This window comes from Bos javanicus, chromosome 25 (genome assembly GCF_032452875.1).
Source record: "Bos javanicus breed banteng chromosome 25, ARS-OSU_banteng_1.0, whole genome shotgun sequence".
Classification (NCBI taxonomy): Eukaryota; Metazoa; Chordata; class Mammalia; order Artiodactyla; family Bovidae; genus Bos; species Bos javanicus.
In genome coordinates this window covers 35319383-35340152 of record NC_083892.1, presented here as the reverse complement: position 1 = coordinate 35340152, position 20770 = coordinate 35319383, and the positions used below count along the sequence as shown (strand labels likewise).

General features: G+C 50.7%; 1 protein-coding gene and 1 long non-coding RNA gene across 3 annotated transcripts in view; one reads left to right on the top strand and one right to left on the bottom strand.

The window, feature by feature from the left end:
* Positions 1 to 1433: 1433 nt before the first annotated feature.
* LOC133238660 (uncharacterized) lies at positions 1434 to 7367 on the bottom strand. The gene is made up of 3 exons (XR_009733589.1): positions 6593 to 7367; positions 4826 to 4916; positions 1434 to 2295 (listed from the first exon to the last, which is right to left on the bottom strand). It is a non-coding gene; the product is annotated as an uncharacterized LOC133238660 (long non-coding RNA).
* Positions 5281 to 20770, top strand: part of COL26A1 (collagen type XXVI alpha 1 chain) — a 164854-nt gene continuing 149364 nt past the window's right edge. The window contains exon 1 of one of the 2 annotated variants that reach the window (XM_061402020.1): positions 5281 to 6017. In XM_061402020.1, the coding sequence (XP_061258004.1) occupies positions 5860 to 6017 (158 nt within the window). In that variant the 5' untranslated portion in view covers positions 5281 to 5859. The remainder of the gene's footprint in view (positions 6018 to 20770) is intronic. The other variant, XM_061402021.1, reaches the window with a different exon arrangement.

The following is a 20770-nucleotide window of genomic DNA, read 5'->3' as shown; positions in this document are numbered from 1 at the left end:
ACTTGTATGTATGCTGAGCAAGGAGGTGTTCCGTTTTATGGAAGTGGGTGGAATTTTACGGGTGTCCAGGTAAAGAAGAAAACAGAGTCAGCATCTTCCATTCTACCCATGCTCTGCTCGTATTTTGCCCCTGGCCAAGTACAGAGAGCTTGGAACAAAACAAAGAAGCCCCTTTGTTGCGACTGTATAGCCACCTTGAGTCAATCCAGCCCGCTCCTGTGCCGGTCTGGGATCTGGAACAGCTGGGAGGGAGGGCTGTTGGAGCAATCAGTATGAAAACCAGCCGGTCTCTACCACTGCTTCCCTGAACTTCTGGGAGAATTACAGGATTCGTGTCCTAGAAGGGGACTGGTGGGGGAGGGGAGATTTCTGTTTTAGATTAACAGGAGGATTTATCATGCCAGAAGGTCAATATTTACCTTGGCTTCAGCTTGATGAGTATTTACTTCTCTGTTCAGTTGGTCTTTTTGCTGACTTCAGCAGAAGCGAATATCTGCTTTTTGTCTGCCCAAGAGGATGCTGACTGATATTTTCTTATCAGAAAGGCCTGGAAACAGTTGCAGAGGAGCCCACTTCTCGAGGGTGTGTGTGTTGGGGGGCTTGTCTACTTCCACCAAGAAATCTGATCCCTCTTTGTACAAACAAGCCCGTTTCTAAGGGTCTTTTGAACTTGCAGACCGGCGAGAGAGCACAAAATCACAGACAAATCACTTCTCTCTTCTCCTCATATGAAAAATGGGGAGATTATGAGAAGCCTGATGGTCTGTGTCAGAGTTGTGGTGAGTGGTCAAGGAGTTAAGGGCTCAGTGGCACCCTGATGACCCTTATCTGTCCAGTTTCCATTTTATTGAGGTCCTGGGGGGAGGGGCTAGGTGATGCCCCAAGATTGCCACGGAACTAGGGAGAGGGAGCCAGCAGTACGAGCTGGATACCAACTCCAAGGCTTTAATGCTTGACTTCTTGGACTCTTGGGAACAGTGGCTTCTGCCTCTCGTGAGGCTTTAACACGTATTCAGTGAGTGCCGTGGGCATAGTTTAGAAATACAGAGATGAGTACTTGTGTGGAGTGTGAACCAGAGACATGCTGGGGTGGCTAGAATCTGAGGAGTCCCTGGATCTTTCTGAGGACACCAGAAGCCCCTTTATTTCAGGGCTGCTCAAACTTCCCCACTCTTGCCGCCACCCCCAATTATGTTTAATCTTGAAAAATAATGCAAATGGCACATTCTACTCAATGATGTTCCTGTATTTGTTTTAAAATGAAGTTTTGCTTTAAATTATTGACCACAGAGAAAGATATACCAGATTTATCCCAGGCTCCAGATTCTTCTAAGAAAGCTCCCAGCACTCCTGGGTTATGAGCCCACTTGGGGGTTTGAGAAGGGAAGAGGGGGGCATAGTTTAATTTTAATCCCTCACCAAAGCTCTGCAAATAATAACCATTAACATTTATTGAACATTACAATGCATCAGGCACATGATTCCAAGAACTGTGTGTGAATAATTCACTGAATTATTTTACCAAACCCATACATTGGGTACTGTTATTCTGATTTTACAGATGTAGAAGCTCAGAGAGGTTAAGTAACTTGTCCAAGGTCACACAGCTGGAACCCTTTGGAATTGAACCCTATTACCTGGTGTCCTCTGGAGGTGAGGGAGGGGTTAGAATGTGATACCACATATTCCATGTGATACCACACATTCTAAGAATGGAGAATTCTTCTCCATTCTCTTGGCTCCCATGCCCTCTTTGGAGGCGGGGGCGGGTACTGGAAAAGACTTTAGAAACGAGCCAGTCCACTCTTCATTTTCCAAATGAAGGACCAGAGAGGGAAGGGGTTTACTCTAGGTCACCCAGCAAGTCAGCAGGGACACCAGGAGCAGACCTGGGGCTTCTGGGTCTGAGTGACCTGTGATATCACATTTCTTTTCTTGAGTTTTGGCTTCTTTGCATTTTTATCCCTTGCCCTCTAAATGGAATCTCCTTTTGTTATCAGAGCATTTGTCCAGACTTCCGGCTGGTTTAAACAAAGCTATTTATTTACTCAAGACGGTGCTGGATCTTCGTTGCTGCTTGTGGCTTTCATTAGTTGCTGCGGGTGGGGGCTCCTCTCTAGTTGCGGTGCATGGGCTTCTCATCGTGGTGGCTTCTCTTGTTGCGGAGCACGGGCTCTAGGCACATGGGCTTAGTTGCTCTGTGGCATGTGGGATCTTCCTGGACTAGGAATTGAATCTGTGTCCTCTGCATTAGCAGGCAGATTCTTAACCACTAGACCACCAGGGAAGTCCATGCTGTTGAAGGGAAAAAAAAAGTTATTTTAACTCTTCCTAAAAAATAATGTATGCACCCTGAGGGCGAAAAATATGTTACTTGCTTCTCTTAGAGCATGCACTGCACCCAGCCGAGTGCTGGGCATGCAGAAGTTTCTCAATATACATTCACGGGGCCAGAGTGAACTTTTTGTCTTATAGGTGAAATAGAGGACCAAACTCAACCAACCTCCTTAGTTCTGAAGTTTCTGGGATGTATTAATTCTTTCCCTAAAGCTTTTCATTCTAAAAGAATCTGCAGTTATGGAAGAGTGTTATCCCTTTCTCTCCTTGGTCCCTCTAGCTTAGGTGCCGCCCATGGCACTGGAAAAATGAGTTTAAGACAAAAAGTGAACTCTTGTTCCTCTACTGCAATGCCTACAGAATAAAGCCAATTTATAGCAACATGGAATTCCTCTGGTCTTTAAGGTCTCATTATGCAAGTGAAGGAGGGAGAGGAAGAAGACAGATGCTCACAAATTCCTGGTGGGGGGAGGGATGACCTCATCATTTATTGGGTGTTGGAAAACAGCCCAAGGAACACAGTCCAGATTCCTTTTGGGGGAGGCACTGAACATCCCCTGATAACCCAAATTCTCCAGATCTTTTAGGCCTTGAGAAAGGGATGGAGGGCAAGATGAAGAAAGTGGTCCTCGGTCCAAGTGATGTTTCCCATTAGGGGGCCGTCCACTCGGAGATGGACTCTATGCATCCTTATTCCTAGGTGGAAACTCCGGACTTGGGAAGTGTGGAAGTCCCATTTGAAAGGCTGAGGCATGGGACTTCCCTGGTGGTCCAGTGTTAAGAATCCACCTTCCAATACAGGGGACATGGGTTTGATTCCTAGTCGGGGAATTAAGAGCCCACAAGTGCAGGGCAACTAAGCCCGTGTGCCACAACTAGAGAAGCTCATGTGCCACAAGTAAGACCTGATACAGCCAAGGAAATTAAAAAATAAATCTGCATGCAGGTCAAGAAGCAACAGTTAGAATTGGACATGGAACAACAGACTGGTTCCAAATCGGGAAAGGAATACGTCAAGGCTGTATATTGTCACCCTGCTTATTTAACTTATATGCAGAGTACATCATGAGAAATGCTGGGCTGGATGAAGCACAAGCTGGAATCAAGATTTCTGGGGGAAATATCAATAACCTCAGATATGCAGATGACACCACCCTTATGGCAGAAAGTGAAGAACTAAACAGTGTCTTGATGACAGTGAAAGAGGAGAGTGAAAAAGTGGGCTTAAAGCTCAACATTCAGAAAACTAAGATCATGGCATCCAGTCCCATCACTTCATGGCAAATAGATGGGGAAACAATGAAACAGAGAGAGTAGATTTAAAATCTGATTTATTTTTTTGGGCTCCAAAATCACTACAGATGGTGACTGCAGCCATGAAATTAAAAGACGTTTGCTCCTTGGAAGAAAAGCTATAACCAACCTAGACAGCATACTAAAAAGCAGAGACATTACTTTACCAACAAAGGTCCATCTAGTCAAAGCTATGGTTTTTCCAGTAGTCATGTATGGGTGTGAGTTGGATTATAAAGAAAGCTGAGCACCAAAGAATTGATGCTTTTGAACTATGGTGTTAGAGAAGACTCTTGAGAGTCCCTTGAACTGCAAGGAGATCCAACCAGTCCATCCTAAAGGAAATCAGTCCTGAATATTCATTGAAAGGACTGATGCTGAAGCTGAAACTTCAATACTTTGGCCACCTGATTCGAAGAACCAACTCATTGGAAAAGACCCTGATGCTGGGAAAGATCAAAGGTGGGAGGAGAAGGGGACGACAGAGGATGAGATGGTTGGATGGCATCACTGACATGATGGACATGAGTTTGAGTAGACTCCAGAAGTTGGAGATGGACAGGGAAGCCTTGCGAGCTGCAGTCCATGGGGTCGCCAAGAGTTGAACACGATTGAGTGACTGAACTGAATTGAACTGAAATAGTAAAAAAAGAAAATAAGACAAAAAGCCCAGGCAGGATTCGAGGGAATTGAGTGGATAAGGATGGGCGGTTTAGGGAAAGGGTGAAGAGGACTGGATATGAAATCTTGGGGCTTGTACTCATGAGAGTGTGGTGGTGGTGGTGGTTTAGTCGCTAAGTTGTGTCTGACTCTTGCCATCCCTTGGGCTGTAGCCCACCAAGCTCCTCTGTCCATGGGATTCTCCAGGCGAGAATACCGGAGTGGGTTGCCATTTCCTTCTCCAGAGGATCTTCCCAACCCAGGAATTGAACCCGGGTCTCCTGCATTGCAGGCAGATTCTTTACTGACTGAGCTATGAGGGAAGCCCTCAAGAAGGTACATATGGGAATTGTATATATGGATACACACTGAGATATGTAACAGGAGGGTAAGAGCCATGGAACCTGGGCTTTCCCTCCACATTTTCAACAGCATCTTCCTGTTCTTCTTCTAACAACAATCCCACAGTTCTTCTATAAAATGGGTCACAGTCCACCAAGCATTTCCATTCTTGATGGCTTCTCTCCAGTCCTACCTGCATTTTAGGAACTAGGAGCTTCCCACTGTTAGCAGGCTTAGAGTCAGCTTCAGGGCCTCTGCCAGCCCCTAGGATGCTGTGGGGAGAACTGGAAAAAGATGTCAACCTGGGGAGTGGGGCACAGGCTGGATTTCAGCTCCCACTGGCCCTTTATGCTGGTACAAGCCCCGAGGGGATAACGTGGTCCAGAAAACACCAACTTGGGGTCAGGCTGGTCTTGGGCTCAGTGTGTGATCTGGGACCCAGTTCTCACACCTGTAAAAGGTGGGATTGTATCACGCCTTCCCCCAGCTCCTTCCCAGATATGATGCTTCACAAATCTGTGAGTCTAGGGACAACTTTGCACCCCATACGGAATGCCTCCTTCCTCCGAAGTATCTTCTTGGCTTAGACAGCTGGCAGGTGACAGAGTCTGGAGGTAAAAATGGGAGATGATTCTGCAGACATCTGGATGCCAAACGATTTAGTTCAAAGAGCCTTGGACAAGGAGCGTGTCTTTCCTGCCTAACGTTTTTGAGCATCAGTTTGTACCTCTGAAAGATGGGACTGGCACCACCTAATACAGACAACCATGTTGTAGGGATTAAAACACACTGCCCAGGAGAGCATGCCAGGAACAGGGTGGGTGCTCCAGAAGGTCTGCGACCTGAAGGTTTGGTTGGGAGGTTTCTAAGGAGCTTGTGTGCAAGGACCCAGGCACAAAGTCTGGCTTTTGGGGCGCGCGGGTCCCGGGACCCCTAGCGGAGCAGGAACACCCTCTCCCCCGACTCGGCCTCCACTGGCGCCTCCTCGGCCCCGGACTGCCGAGGGTTAATGAGAAAGCCCCACGCCCCCTTTGACGGCGCAGAGCCCACCTCGCCGAATTTGAAAAGGCGGCCCTGAGAGGCGTGGGCGCCCCCCAGGCACTTCCAGCTCGGACCCGGGCTCCGCTCGCTCGTCGGCGCGCTAGCTCGGCTCCGGCGGGGGCCGCCGGTGCGCTCCCGACCGTCCTCCCGCCCGGGACTCCGGGTCCCCGCGGGCGGCCGCGCAAGATGAAGCTGGCTCTGCTCCTGCCCTGGGCGTGCTGCTGCCTCTGCGGGTCGGCGTTGGCCACCGGCTTCCTCTACCCCTTCCCGGCCGCGGCCCTGCAGCAGCACGCCTATCCTGACCCGGGCTCCGGCTCCCCCGGCAGCGGCTACGGGGGCCGCCGGTGAGTAGCCGGCGGGTGGGGGGCGGGGGGTGGGGTGAGGGTGCGGGCGGCGGGCCCGGGGGATTTGGGGAAGCCCGGGTCTGGAGGCGCGCGGGGGTGGGGGCTTAGGGGCTGCAGATCATGGGGTTGGGGGGTGGGGGCGCGGGCGGCCGGGGCTGGGGACGCCGGGTGGTTGAGAACAGGGGGCCTGGGGACTCCGGGCGGTCCGGGGCTGGGGGCGCGGAGGTGGAGTCTGGGGCTTGGGAGGGTGGGATTGGGGGCTGGGGGCGCAGGACGGTCGAGGACTGGGGGGTGAAGACAAGGGTGATCGCGTGCTAGGGGCACAGACTGTGGGGGCTGAGGGCGCGGGGCCTGGGGACCGGAGGTGCGGGGCTGAGACTGGGGTGGTCTCTGGCCGCGCCCACCCCCCTTCGTTTCCTTGCTCTCCGAACCTTCGCCCCTTCGGCTCCCGAATCCGAGCGAAGGCAGCTCAAACCTGCGGCGGGGGTGCGCGGAGTGGGGCGACCGTGGTTGGCTGGGGCTCGGTGGCCCAGTTCCTGCAAGTTCACCGGCTCACGTGGCTCCGCCGCGCTCACCTGCGCGGCCGCGGCTTTGTGTTGGGGAGCAGGTTCCCGCGACGCCAAGGCCTTGCATCCGGGCCCCCTACTCGCACGCCGGCCGCCAGAGACACCGGAGGGGCGACTCCATCCGGCCTTTGGGGCTGGGCCCGCGGAGCAGCCTGGGCTGCGGCTCCCCAGCCACCGGGGAACGGGGACCCGGCTCGGATCGCAAGAGTCTGCGGCGGCCTGGGAGAGGGAGCTGGGTCCCCGAGCCCGCGGTGCCGGGACCCACCCGCGGCCACCTCCTCTGCCGGCAGGTGGCGCGCTGGCCACCCCAGGACGGTTCGGGCAGCGTCTCCTCAATCCGTGATTGAATCCCCCCAGAAAACGCGTGAGCCCGCGAGTAGAAGTTGCCAAGTCTTTTCGTTTGCGCAACTCGCCGGAATTTAGCCTTTCCCATTTAATAGTAATTACGACTCACACAGCTGTGTTACCGTTCTTGAATACATCCTGCGTTGGTGCCACCCGTCTCTTTTGATCCTAAAACCACCCCAGGGTTAGCGATTAGAGTATAATATTGTCTTTTCTTTAACCGAGGGAACATGGGCTCCGAGAGAGGTCCCCAGGTTCAGTGGCAACTCAGGACGCACCTCCTGTCTTCTTTCTCCAAATCCTGTGCTTTCTAGGGTACCGCGGGGCTTATCGTTTACGCAGCAAAGGCAAGAAGCGACAGGTCCCGGTTCTTTTGTGCTCCCTGGTGTTTACCAAGCCTGGCAGGGCGACCAAGGCGAATTCCTGCAGTGCCTTGTATTGAGGAGACCTGGATGCTTTGTGTCGGTACACTGCATGGCTGGTTCAAGCGGTTCTCAGAAGAGCATATAAAAGTACTTCTGGAATATTTTGCATGCAATTTTATTTCCTTCATTTTGTTTGGAAATGCTCCCCCAAGGCTTCTATTAGTACTATTCTCCAAACACCCAGAGTAGTGTGGAAAATGCACACTTGCATAGGAGAATATTTTAAAATCTAAGTTTTTCAAGTTGAAAAATGATATGTTTAAGATCTCTCACTTATGAAAAATTCAATCTATATGTAGATATATGTGTGTATATATATATATATATATATATGTATACAGTTGGTAATAATAATACTGTGTGTGCTCAGTCATGTCTGACTCTTTGCGACTCCATGGACTGTAGCCTGTCAGGCTCCTCTGTCCATGGGATTTTTTCAGGCAAGACTACTGGAGTGGATTGCCATTTCCTCCTCCAGGGGATTTTCCCGACCCAGGGATTGAACCCACTTCTCCTGTGTCTCCTGCTTTGGCAGGTGGATCCTTTACCACTGTGCGACCTGGGGAGCGCATATCAAGTTGGTAGGAAACCATTTTTGGCAGTTTCCCATATGGAGAGACCTGGGCTTGACCAGGTCAGAAGAGAGAGTGAAAGAGAACTCCCATTCCCTCCACCTTCGCCCCCGCTCCGTCTGCTTGTGTCTTGTTTGCATATTTTACAAGGAGCATATACCCGTGTATTACTTTTGTAGTTCAAAAGTGTATGTGTGTGTGTGTGTGTGTGTGTGTTGGGGGTGGGGCGGGGAGGTGTAAAAGGCTCCTGCAGCCTGGACTGTGCGTGCTGAGAGGGACCAGATGGGAACTCCATGCAGGGAGCCAGTGAATGGGGGATGTGGGTTCTGGCATTTGGTAGATTGGAACTCGGGGACTTCCAGAGATAATTTGGAAAGGATGGTTTTGGCACCAATAAAAAGAGTCCCAAACAAATGTCATCTCACAGAACTCTTTCCACCAGGATGGGAGCAGGGAGAAGGTGTATTATGTTCAGGGAGGAACTGGATGAATGGGTGGAAAATGGGTTTCCAAATGGGATACTGGGAGGTGTTGAGGAGGCTTGGGGCAGGTTGAGATAGTTGCTTTGGAGCCTGGCTGAGCCTTTCCACCCGAAGGCCTGCGTGGGCACTGCAGGCACTAGATTCGGGTCTGGGCGAGTTGTGGGCTGGTGTCACACGTTCCTGAGTCTGATTCACTCTAGAAGCAGAAGGCTTGGGGACAGCGTTTGGCACTGGGTTCTTCACAGCGTTGGCCTCTGCTTGGCTCCATATGTATGTTTACAGTGGCTTGGTTTCAGTTGATGGGCAGGGTGACAGCACTGTTTCTTGACAAATGGTCTTCTCTTATTTCACGGTTATTGGTCCTGTGTTCTCTTTTCTCTGTGTGTGTATGTGCCTGTGCCTGCCCTCCTGGACTGGGCATCTGGGTCTGACATGTTTTGGGTGCATCTTGCTTTTTATGCAGCGGTGCTCTGCTCTGGTCACCTCCATCACAAGCCCAGCGTGGGCCCCCTGATGAAGCTATTTTGGCAGAAAGAAGAGGACATCAATTCCTTAGAGACCCATTTCCAGTAAAATCTTGCAGCCCTGTGTTTGGGCCACTAATGACTTTTGTCAGCCACAAAGGGTTCAGATGCCAAGTAAAAGCTAAGGGGAAATGTGACATTAATTGACCGGGAGGCTTGCATAAGGATGGAGCCCCCAGCTCCACACCCTAGTCCTTCCATTGGACCTGAATAAGGCTAACACACTGGTGAAGCTCTTTGAAGTGAAAGTGAAAGTCGCTCAGTCATGTCTCCCTCTTCGTGACCCCAAGGGCTATACAGTTCAAGAATTCTCCAGGCCAGGATACTGGAGTGGGTACCTGTTCCATTCTCCAGGGTATCTTCCCAACTCAGGGATTGAACCCAGGTCTCTGGCTCGGCAGGTGGTTTATTTACCCTGTGAGCCATCAGCTTGTGTATTTCAGTCTTCTTCCTGCCTCCCTCCCCCGATCATTCCCTCCCTCCCTTTCACAGATGGTGATCAGACGTCTCATCTGTTATCACCTGCTCATCTCTGTATCCAACTCTAAAGGGCCCAACACAGCAGTGAGTGATCAGAGCATGAGGAGTGAAAACCAGAGAAAGGGCCCCTCCACCCCATTCTGGGTGCACAGGTCTCAGCTGGGGAGGGAGAGGTTTTAATTTGAATAAGAGTTTTAATATTAATTCTTGGAGTGAGAAGGTTCTGCTAAGAGAAACCAGAAGAGTGGTGAAGATCTGCCCAGATTTTAAGCAGAGGAAGGAATGAATACACCCACAGGGTGGGATCATGGGCAGGGGTGAGGGACAGAGTTGCTTTTGCTTCTGCCCTGGAGAATGGCTTGTTCTGTAAACCTGTTCCTCCTGTACAGGGTGTGAGGCTTGAGGACAAAGGGAGACCACACGCTGCAGGGCTGAATGTTTACAGGTTATACAGTAAGCTAATGGATGGTTAAAAAAGTAGGTCTGATCTTCCAACCTTGGTGAGTAATTGCTCCGTATACTCAAAGGTCCGGATAGTCAAAGCTATGGTTTTTCCAGTAGTCATGTACGAATGTGAGAGTTGGTCCATAAAGAAGGCTGAGCGCCGAAGAATTGATGCTTTTGAATTGTGGTGCTAGAGAAGACTCTCGAGAGTTCCTTGGACTGCAAGGAGATCAAACCAGTTAATCCTGAAGGAAATCAACGTGGAAAGCCAAAGTCTAAAGAGGAATTCTCAGATACTTTGGAATTCACTGCTCTGGAAAATGGTGGTAGGAGGAGGAAGGCTTCCCATGGACCAACTGTCTTCACTGCTTCTTTTGTCTTAATTTTTTTGGCAGGGAAGCCTGGCGTGCGGCAGTCCATGGGGTCAGAGAGGGTCGGACAGGACTGAGAGACAGAACCTCTTCTTTGTTGTTGTTATTTAGTCACTAAGTCATAGCTAACTGTTTTCGAGGTCATGGATTGCAGCATGCCAGGCTCCTCTGTCTTCCACTGTCTCCTGGAGTTCGCTCAATTCATGTCCATTGAGTTAGTGATGCTCTCTAACCAGCTCATGCTCTGCCACGCCCTTCTCCTTTGGGTTCAGTCTTTCCCAGGATCAGGATCTTTTCTAATGAGTCGACTCTTCACATCAGGTGGTCAAAGTATTGGAGCTTCAACTTCAGCAACAGTTTTTCCAATGAATATTCAGGGTTAATTTCCTTTAGAATTGACCTGTTTGATTCCATTGCTGTCCAAGGGACTCTCAAGAGTCTTCTCCAGCACCACAACTCAAAAGCATCAGTTCTTCGGCATTCAGCCTTTTTTACGGACCAACTCTCATATCCGTACATGACTACTGGAAAAACCATAGCTTTGACTAGATGGGCTTTTGTCAACAAAGTGATGTCTCTGCCTTTTAATATGCTGTCTAGGTTTGTCATAGCTTTTCTTCCAAGGAGCAAACATCTTCTAATTTCATGGCTGCAGTCACCATCCGCAGTGATTTCAAAGCCCAAGAAAATAAAATCTGTCACTGCTTCCACTTTTCCCCGCTTCTGTTTGTCATGAAGTAATGGGACCGAATGCCATGATCTTAGTTTTTTTAATGTTGAGTTTCAAATCAGCTTTTTCACTCTCCTCTTTCACAGTCATCAAGAGACTCTTTAGTTCCTCTTCACTTTCTTCCATTAGAGTGGGATCATTTGCCTATGTGAAGTTGATATTTCTCCTGGCAATCTCGATTCCAGCTTGTGATTCATCCAGCCCAGCATTTGGCATGATGTACTCTGCATATAAGTTAAATAAGGAGGCTGACAATATACTCCTTTTGCAGTTTTGAACCAGTCAGTTGTTCCATGTCCGGTTCTAACAGGAGGCAGTGACCAAAATCATCCTCTTCTTTAAAAGAAGGCTTTTCCCCTTCTGCCATTAACTTGGTGAAGAAGGCCAGTTGTCCTGTAGGATCCCAAGTTCTAGATTTGGCTGGCTACTCCCAAGTGGTGTAAATAATTTGATCCACTATCCCCTGTATCTCATCTATATTAGAGATTAGGTGTGAAAGTTTGATTAGATTTAAGGATCTTTTATTTGGGAGAGTGGGGGAGGGTAAGAATGCTTCATAGTTGGTCTGGTGGATCTTGTTAGATCATGTGTTATGGATTGAATGTTTATGTTCCCTCCACCCCCCCAATTCATATATTGAAACCCTAACTTTCGGTGTGATGGCATTTAGAGATGGGGCCTTTGGAAGATAATTATGAAGATGAAGATTTAGATGAGGTCATGAGGGTCGGGTCCCCATGATGGGAATGGTGTCCTTATAAGAAGAGGAAGAGAGATTAGAGTGTCCTCTCTCACTCTCCCTTCCCATGTGTAGACCCCAGAGTCGGCTGTCCGCAAGCCAAAAAGATAGTCCTTATCGGGAATTGAATTGGCACCTTGATCTTGGACTTCCCAGCCTCCAGATCTGAGAAATAAATGTCTAGAGTCTAAGCCACTCAGTCTGTGGCATTTTGATAAGGCAGCCCAAGCTGACTAGTACTGGTGGACATGACTTTTTTTTCTCCTGGAGAATTGGGTTTTAAACCTCCACCAGAATACTGCTGTCTACAGGTTCCCACTTCCTCCTCTCTCTTTTCTTCTCAATTCATTTTAAAGAAACTAGGCCTTGCTAGCATTCTCCTTGTTTAAGGTTTTGTTGATTATAGGGCTTCCCCCCGGCTCAGCGGTAAAACAAATCTGCCTGCAATGCAGGAGACTTGTGGGAGACGAGGATTCAATCCCTGGGTCAGGAAGATCCCCCGGTGAAGAAAATGGCAACCCACTCCAGTATTCTTGCTTGGAAATCCCCATGGACAGAGGAGCCTGGTGGGCTATAGTCCATGGGGTGACAAAGAGTAGGACACGACTGAGCAACTAAGTCTTATACAGAGGTGGTGTACTAGGCATATTGTTCTGCACTTAGCTTTGTTGTTTCACGATGGACTGTGGAGATTGCTGTAGATCAAGGCATAGGTAGCTTTCTGCATTCATTTTGTTTTTCACAATTTAAAAATTTGTGGTTAAAATTTTTTTTAGCTACATCAACCATAAAATTTACAATCTTAACCATCTTTACGTATGGAGTTCAGTGGTATTAAATACATTGAGTGTTGTCTACCTGTCACCCCCATCCGTCTCCAGAATGTTCATCTCGCCTGCATTCATTTTTGTAGCTCTATAGTCCTGGTGGTGCCAATGACTGTAGTTTTTTTCAGAGAGTCCCCTACTAATAGACATTGTGTTATTCTAACCTTTTGTGTCGCATGTAATGCCACAGTAAATAGCCTTGTGAGTTATTCATTTCATATTTAAAATTTTTTTTAAAAAGCTCTGTTTTTGGCCGTGCTGGGTCTTCATTGCCGCACAGGCTTTTCTCTATTTGCGGCGAGCGGAGGCTACCCTTGAGTTGTAGGGCGAGGACTTCTCATTATGATGGCTTCTCTAGATGCGGAGCACAAGCTCTAGGGTGTGTGGACTCAGTCGTTGTGGCTCCCAAGCCCTAAGGCACGGGCTTAGTAGCTCCTCGGCACGTGGAATCTTCACGGACCAGGGATCGAACCTGTGTCTCCTGCATGGGCGGGTGGATTCCTTACCACTGAGCCACTAGGGAAGCCCTTCATTTCATATTTTTGCCGATGCCTCTTTAAGATACATTTTAAAATGTGGGCTTTCAGAGTGAGAAGGTAAATACATGCATAATTCTGCCAGATAGTATCATAGAAGTTATACTGTTTTGTATTCCCATCAGAAGGTTTTTCGTGGGGGTGTGTTTGAAGATGACACTTCAGTGATGCTGGGTCAAAATGGCCTTGGGGAGGGGATGAAAACAGCCTTCCCTGGCCAATACTACCTGTCAGTTCCGCCCACCCCTCACATTTGTGAGGTCACAGATGGAAAGCTGAACATTGTATGTTTAAATGTTTAAAAGATATAGTGGGCTTCCCTGGTGGCTCAGATGGTAAAGAATCTGCCTGCAATGCAAGAGACATGGGTTTTTATGGACTCTATGGGAGAGGGAGAGGGTGGGAAGATTTGGGAGAATGGCATTGAAACATGTAAAATATCATGTATGAAACGAGATGCCAGTCCAGGTTCGATGCACGATACTGGATGCTTGGGGCTAGTGCACTGGGACGACCCAGAGGGATGGTATGGGGAGGGAGGAGGGAGGAGGGTTCAGGATGGGGAACACATGTATACCTGTGGCGGATTCATTTTGATATTTGGCAAAACTAATACAATTATGTAATTATGTAAAGTTTAAAAATAAAATAAAATTTAAAAAAAAAAAAGAGAGAGACATGGGTTTGATCCCTGGGTCAGGAAGATCCCCTGGAAAAAGGAAGGTCTACCCACTCCAGTATTCTTGCCTGGAGAATCCCATGGACAGAGGAGCCTAGCGGGCTACAGTCCATGGGATTGCAAAGAGTTGGACACTGAGGGTCTAACACTATAAACTATTAAATTCTGTCACTGACCTTGACAAACACACCCTCCTAATGACCTGGGGGTGGGGGGTTGAGGCTCACTTTTAGAAATCTTGCCTCGGTGAATTTTGTGCAGGGACTTGGCAGTGCAGGAATAACCCCCCTTCTCTTCCCTCCTTGTGCCCCGGACAGCTTGCCCTGGTCCAGCCTCACCCACACACCCTGGACACTCCCGTCCAGCCCACCACCCGCTCCTCACCCAACCACTGCCACCTGGTCATATCTCCTGCCTGAGTGTGTCTGGGGAGGGAGTTCTGGACCCCTGGGTACCCACACTTGCTCTCGGGGGGCTGTGGGCTCATATCCCCTCAGCCCCATGGTCTCCTTGCCCTGTGGGGTGGAATGTGGCCAGAAGGGGCCAGATTGGGGCCACAATAGCTTACTGCCTAGGATGGGGCTCCTCTTGCCCAGGTTTAAGGCAGTTTTAGGGGGATGTGGAGTGAGTCTTGGGGAAGGAGCAAGGATGCGTGTACCCCAAATCCTCAAAAGTTGGATGGCCTTTCCCCAGAAGACCATGGCCACAAAAGTTCACAGTGACTGAGCTAAGCCATCTGTGTCCAGATGTTCCCGGTCTCCTGTTAGACTGTGAGGACCAGAGGGGACATCACCTGCCTGTTGGGGGCCTGGCCCAGGGTTAGGAAGAGTTGGTCCCTGCCAGTTGTGTGGAGTGAACCAGATTGTATCCACCAAGGACCCACTGAGGCTATGAATTCAGAGTGGATGCAGGTCCTGCCGGGGGTCACTTTGCAGGCGAGTGGCATGGGACACGCAGTAGCTGGGGATGAAGAGATCCCTTCCGGAGATGACGAGGAGCTTCGGGGAAGGAGGATCCAAGGTGGCTCATAGGGATTTTGTTCTGGCTCCTTTAGAAACACATCTGTATTCTGGCCTGACCTTCAGAGCTTTTACCGATTTTCACACTGTGCTAAGAAGTGACAGGATGGAGTTCAGAACTTGCGACTGCTTTTGGTTTTCCATTTAGAAACTCTCTGGCCAGTCAAGATTTTGGAAAGGGTCTGACCCTGATATGCTGACAGTGCTGGCCCCGGGCTATTTCTTCCTTCTTCCTCCGGGCCTCCCACCTGCCTCCCTCTGCCTGGCTTCCCAGGCAGGGCCCTTGGACCTGTGCAGGGGCCAAGGTGCAGTGCTCAGCAGGGTCCACACTTGGAGTTCAGTGCTTTGTCTCCCAGTACTGTCTCCCACTTCTCAATACTCATAGCCTTGAATGCGTGCTCTGTAAGAGAAGTCTGATGGGACCGTGACACACCAGGGACTTGATCCTTAGCGTTGACCATGACCCACCTCTCAACACCTCCCACCACCTCCCTGGTGTTTGTTCTCCGCTACTCACTCCCCACCCTCTGGCACCCCCGGTCCATCTGGCCTCCCTCTCTCCACCCCTGCCCAGTGACCACTCCCACCCTCTGCCTCTGGCTGGAGCCTGGATGTGTGCTCTGAGAGGGCTGGGATTGGGTGCGTGCACCCTGTGGCACCCTGGAGTGGGGCATGGCAGCTGTAGTCCCTGCCTTGGACTGGCAGTGCCATAGTGTGCTCAGCGGGTGACTCAGCAGGGCAGAGCCTCTGGCCACCCTGATCCTGGCATGTCCTGGGGAGAGACAGTAATACCCTGGAAGGGTGCCCATCCGCCTTATGAAAATGGGCCCTTGGGAGGGGGAGATGCCTGGTTTGACTTCCCTGCCCCTGACCTGAGTGATGCTACAGCCCACTGGCCAGCGGGAAGGGTGGCGTGTGTGTGCACTTACACCCCGTGGAGTTGCAGGGAGGGGTCTGCCCTTGCTAACCACGAGGATCTCTGTGCATAAAGGAACACACGTGAAACACTAAGCAAATGACAGGTTGAGAAGGAGAGAGACAGATACTACCTTTACTGATCCAGCTTTTTGAACGAGGGCTCCCGTAACTTCAGTTTGCACTGTGTCCCACAGATTATTTAGCTGGTCTTCGATACAGCATCCCCTAAACAGCAGGGCACCGAATGGCTCATCAGGATGAACTGGGGAGACTGAAGAATTGGATAACCAGACCCATGCAGACTCAGGAAGTCTAAGGCCTGGAGAGCTGTATCTAATGGCCTCCCCAAGTGTTTGTTTTTTTTTTTTTCTTTTCTTTGATGCAGCCAGGTTTGAGGAGCACTGCATGGAGAACAGAGTTTTTTTTTGAGATTCTTTCATCATGACCCATACTAGGAAATACCTTTTATATGGTGCGTGAGTCTGTGCGTGTGCACTTACACACACACACACACACACACTCACCCTTGAAATAAGTTTCACAAAATCGTGCTTACTATTACCATATGTAATCCTTTCTTTTTTATTGTATTCTATCTAGTTCATAAAAAAATGCTTGCCAAGACTCAGAAAATTGATTCCACAGGCCCTGTGACTTAGGACCTGCAATGAGAGACCCCTTGCTCTAGGGAAATGCAGGGGTCTTTTGGCTTCCCACCCGCCCTCTTCCCAGTTCCTGTGCCTCATCCTCTAGGCTCATCTCTGACTCTGAAGTCTCTTTCTTGTTTCTGCTGAGCTGAGGTGCTTGTCCTGTCCACTTCCTACCCCATATCCTGGCTCCACCCTCTTCTAGGGTGGTCACAAACCCCCCTCCTTCAGGAAGTCTTCCAGGATTGCTCTGTTCCCTCTCTTTGGGCAGTTTCCTGTGCCTCCTGTATCTGTGGTTGCCTATGGGCTTTGTACCAAGAATTCACTTCCCGTTCTCCTTTCCTGAAGATAGAATCATTTCTCTTACCTGTTTCCTTCCGAGCATAGCTCTGACTGGTTGTGAGCCAGCCCGTGCCCCGAGCCCGGGCTGTCTGCCCCTGACCCACGTGAGCTTATCCAAGCTGGGAGTTTAATCACCCACCCTTCTCAGTCCATGGTCGGGGTCAGTCAGCAGGCTGGAGCTGGGGGCTGAGCCTTGGGGGCAGGGGCTCTCTGCCCTGAGCCTGGTATGGGAGAGGCTCTCTGCTGATTCCACAGGAGTGAGTGGATGGTCCTTTCTGCCTGCTCATGGGCCTCGTCCCTGCCACTGGATCCACGGTGCCTGGAGCCTTACCTTCAAACAGTTACTAACAAGCACCCACTGCACGCTTAGTGCTGGGGTAGTGAGATGACTGCTGATTGAGACTTAGCCTCTGCCCTTGATGAGTTCAGAGGCTGGCTGGGGAAGCCCCCAGAGCAAGCAGTGGAACTTGCTGTGACACAGATGTGTGCGAAGTGGGTCAGGTAGGCAAGGGGCATATGAGCAAGTACCCATTTAGGGAAGCTAGGTGTATGGGTGTTTGGGCATCTTTATGTCTAAGTTTTCTCCTCTGTAAAATGGGGGTGATCTACTTTGTAAGGTTGTTGTAGGCTTAGATGAGTGAAAATTAAAAGTGCTTTGAGAAATATGTCATAAACATTCTGTTCATGCTTGTGAAGTGTAGTGTGCTAAGCTTGCAAAGAGTGCCAAGAAGGGGGGGTTTCACAAACCTGGGAAGCCATAGAATCCTTTGGCTGAGATGATGTTCCAGACTCTGCTTGTGTGTGCGTCCTCAGTCGTGTCTGACTCTTTGCCACCCCATGGTCTGTGGCCCACCAGGTTTCTCTGTCCATGGGATTTCCCAGGCAAGAATACCTGAGTGGGTTGCCATGCCCTCCTCCAGGGGATCTTCCCCAACCAGGGATTGAACCCGTGTCTCCTGCAATGCAGTCGGATTCTTAACTACTTGAGTCATCTGGGAAGCCCATTCCAGACTCTACACCTTGGGAGACGCTGGCCTGGTGGACCAAGGCTACATGCCAAGGTCTTTTGAGAAGAGTCACCTTTGAAGTGGGTCTTGTAGGGTGAGCGGAGGTGACTGGGAAGGGCGTTTCAGGCGACAAAGCAGCTGCCTGAGGGCTGGGAGTGTGGGGCAGATGAGGCCTTTCAGAATCTGAAGGCGAAGCCTCTTTTCTTCCACCCTAAGGAACCTGGGCTTTGTAACAAGACTTGGTCACAGTGGGTCCCATGCCAGCTTTACTGGTGTGGAGGAGACGGGACAGAAGAAAGAGAGCCAGAGGAGAGGAGCAGCTAACGGACTGTGTAAGGAACCCCGAAACAGGGCTGGGGCGGTAGGGATGCAGTTGAGACAGGAGTGCTCAGAGTCTGTGCGGCTGGCAGCATCGAGCCCCTCGGTGGACGGAGGACCAGCGGGAGCAGATTGTAGCCTTGAGCTCCTGGCCTTGCCCAGAGCCCGAGGGAGGCCGGTAGCTGGCTCTTTGGCTCCCTGGAACCTGGCAGAGGCTCCACGGTGTATTCTCAGCTTTGAAAAGCAACACGGCATGGTGTTCACACACCTTGTGTTTTTGTCAAATACTTGTATTTTTAACATCAAGGGCAGGCTTGCGTGTGTCAGGTGTTCCACGGTTGCTTTTTGAGCAAGTGAATGAATAAGCGGCTTGATCTCCGTCCTCCGGGAAGCTGAGGGGGTGGCCTCTGCCCCCGTGCAGCTCTGCCATTCTAAGAGGTCCTGGCATGAGGTCCTTGTCTGCGCTTTGCCCCCACCGAGCAGCTCTAGAAGCTGTGTTTAGGGGGGCCACAAAGGTGACCCTGCTTTAGGGGGTCCTGCTTCTTCCTTTGAAGTAGGAAAGTGAAAAGTGAAAGTGTTAGTCACTCAGTTGTGTCCAACTCTTTGCGACCTCAGGGACAGTAGCCCGCCAGGATCCTCTGTCCATGGGATTCTCCAGGCAAGAATATTGGAATGGGTTGCCAATCTCTTCTCCAGGGGATCTTCTCAACCCAGGGATCCAACCTGGGTCTCCTGCACTGCAGGCAGATTCTTTACCATCTGAGCCAGCTTTGAAGTAGGAGTGGGTGGAAATCACACAGAATGGGCTGAATGTGAATATCTGGCGAGGCCTTCCCCTCAGGCCCCCGGATTTTCTGCATCTCCTTGCCCTCCATCTCGCTGTCCCCTCTGCCCCCCGCACCCTCCGCCGCATCCCCCCACCCCGCCAGCCTCTCTGTTATTTTAAAATCCATTCCCAGAGAAACAATTCCTATGGCAATAAGAACACGACTCCAGGCTTCTCTTGGCTTGAACTGGTCCGACACTTCATTGCCGCTTCGAGTGTGCGAGCTGGACACGGACCAACTCTGCCTGGGGCAGGGGAATCGAGTAACAATAACTAACTGTTAGAGGATTTTCGGGAATCCTGCAGCGGATCCTTGGGTAGGAGACACACAGAACACGGTTCTCTTCTCTGAAGAATCAGGGAGTCCCCAGCCTCCTTGCCTGGTTCTTCCTTGCCCTGCCTCCCAGAAACATCCCAGGGTCGAAATGGTTCTTTGGTGGCCTTGACGAGACCACCTTGAGAGGAGCTGGATCCAGTCCAGGTTAATTCTGTAACACTCGGGTGAGAGGCAGGGGGGCTCCCTCCTCCTGGGCCTCCGTCTGCCCCACCCCTAGCCACCTCCAGAGTGATGGGTGGGAAGGTCAGAGCTGGCCACGCTGACTGCTGGCCTCTGCCAGCTCCCCTGCCGCCCGTAGTGACGTTGCCAAGCTTGTTCCGTCAGGTGTTAATGGAAGTTATGAGAAGCAGCCTGGGAAGTGCTTGTGAACCAAACTTGAGAGTTTCCTTCAGAATGAGGGAGGGCGTAAAGAGCAGGCTCTGAAGCCAGGCAGCCTGGCTCTGAATTCTGGCTCTGGGTGGCTCTGACCGAGTCATCTGACCTCTCTGTGCCTCAGTCTCCATATCTGTAAAATGAGCACAATCACAGTGTTTCCCTCCTCAGGTCGTTCTGGGGCTTCAGTGAGTTTATATTCACAAAGGGCTTGGAACAATATCTAGTAAACACTCTGTGCCACCCCATGAAGTGATAAAGGCTTTCCCAGATTGGGCAGCGGGCTGCTGGGCCTTGCAGAGGTTGGGAAGAAGCGGGGGTTTACAGACATCTATGGCCAGCAGATCCTTTTTTGGGGAGCATGTTGTTTGGGTGGGGTCCCAGATGCTATGCTTTGGGGAAGGCTGGCCTAGTGGGTCAAGGTTAAATGCCTCAGTGGTTATGGTAGCTTCCACCTTTTGCAGAGGCCCTCTTTCTGGGAGTCATTTGCAACCTCACCCTGCAGTTGCCCCTACTGGTGCTGTAGGGGAGCCAAAGAAATACAGAAGGGAGAGGCCAGTTGATTTTTCTGAATCCCTTAGACCCCTCTCAGGTCTTCACGGCCAAGAGTGAAGGATGGGGGCCCATCCTCACTCCCAGCAGAACCTCAGCCACTGGTGGGGAGTGAGCACTGAGGGTCGCCCTTGGAATATGATTGGGGAGCAGGTTGGAGGGTCTGGGGTCCGGAGATGCCCATGGTGAGTCAGAGGCAGAGGAGTTCTGAGGAGCTTCGTGTCCTGGGAATGTGACAGCTGAGAGGGCCTCATGTGGCCCCAGGATGGGGGAGAGGGGACCAGGGGATCCACAGTCAAGCCGGCCCTTCCCTTCATGGACTCAGTGCCTCACGTGTAACGTGAAACTAATAGGATTGGGCTGAGATCAAATGAGGAACGTGTTTGTGAAATATGCAGACTAATTATTACTCAGTGTGGCCTGCTTACTGGCCGAGGGCCCCAGCTCTGCAGCTCCGTCTGGCCCAAGTCCACCCTCGGAATAAGACCAGGGGCACCAACACTTGCAGAAGGATGGATGTTTACTGTGTGTGTGTGTGTGTGTGCGCGCGCGCGTGTGCACCCACGTGATGTTTGCAGCCATGCCTGGCTGCGGTTTGTAGTGGAAACATCTTTTGTCTTTGAAAGTATGGTCCCCTCCCCTTTCCTCATTCTGGAAGGTATGGGACTCTGTGGCATTTACCGGGAAGCGCCCTA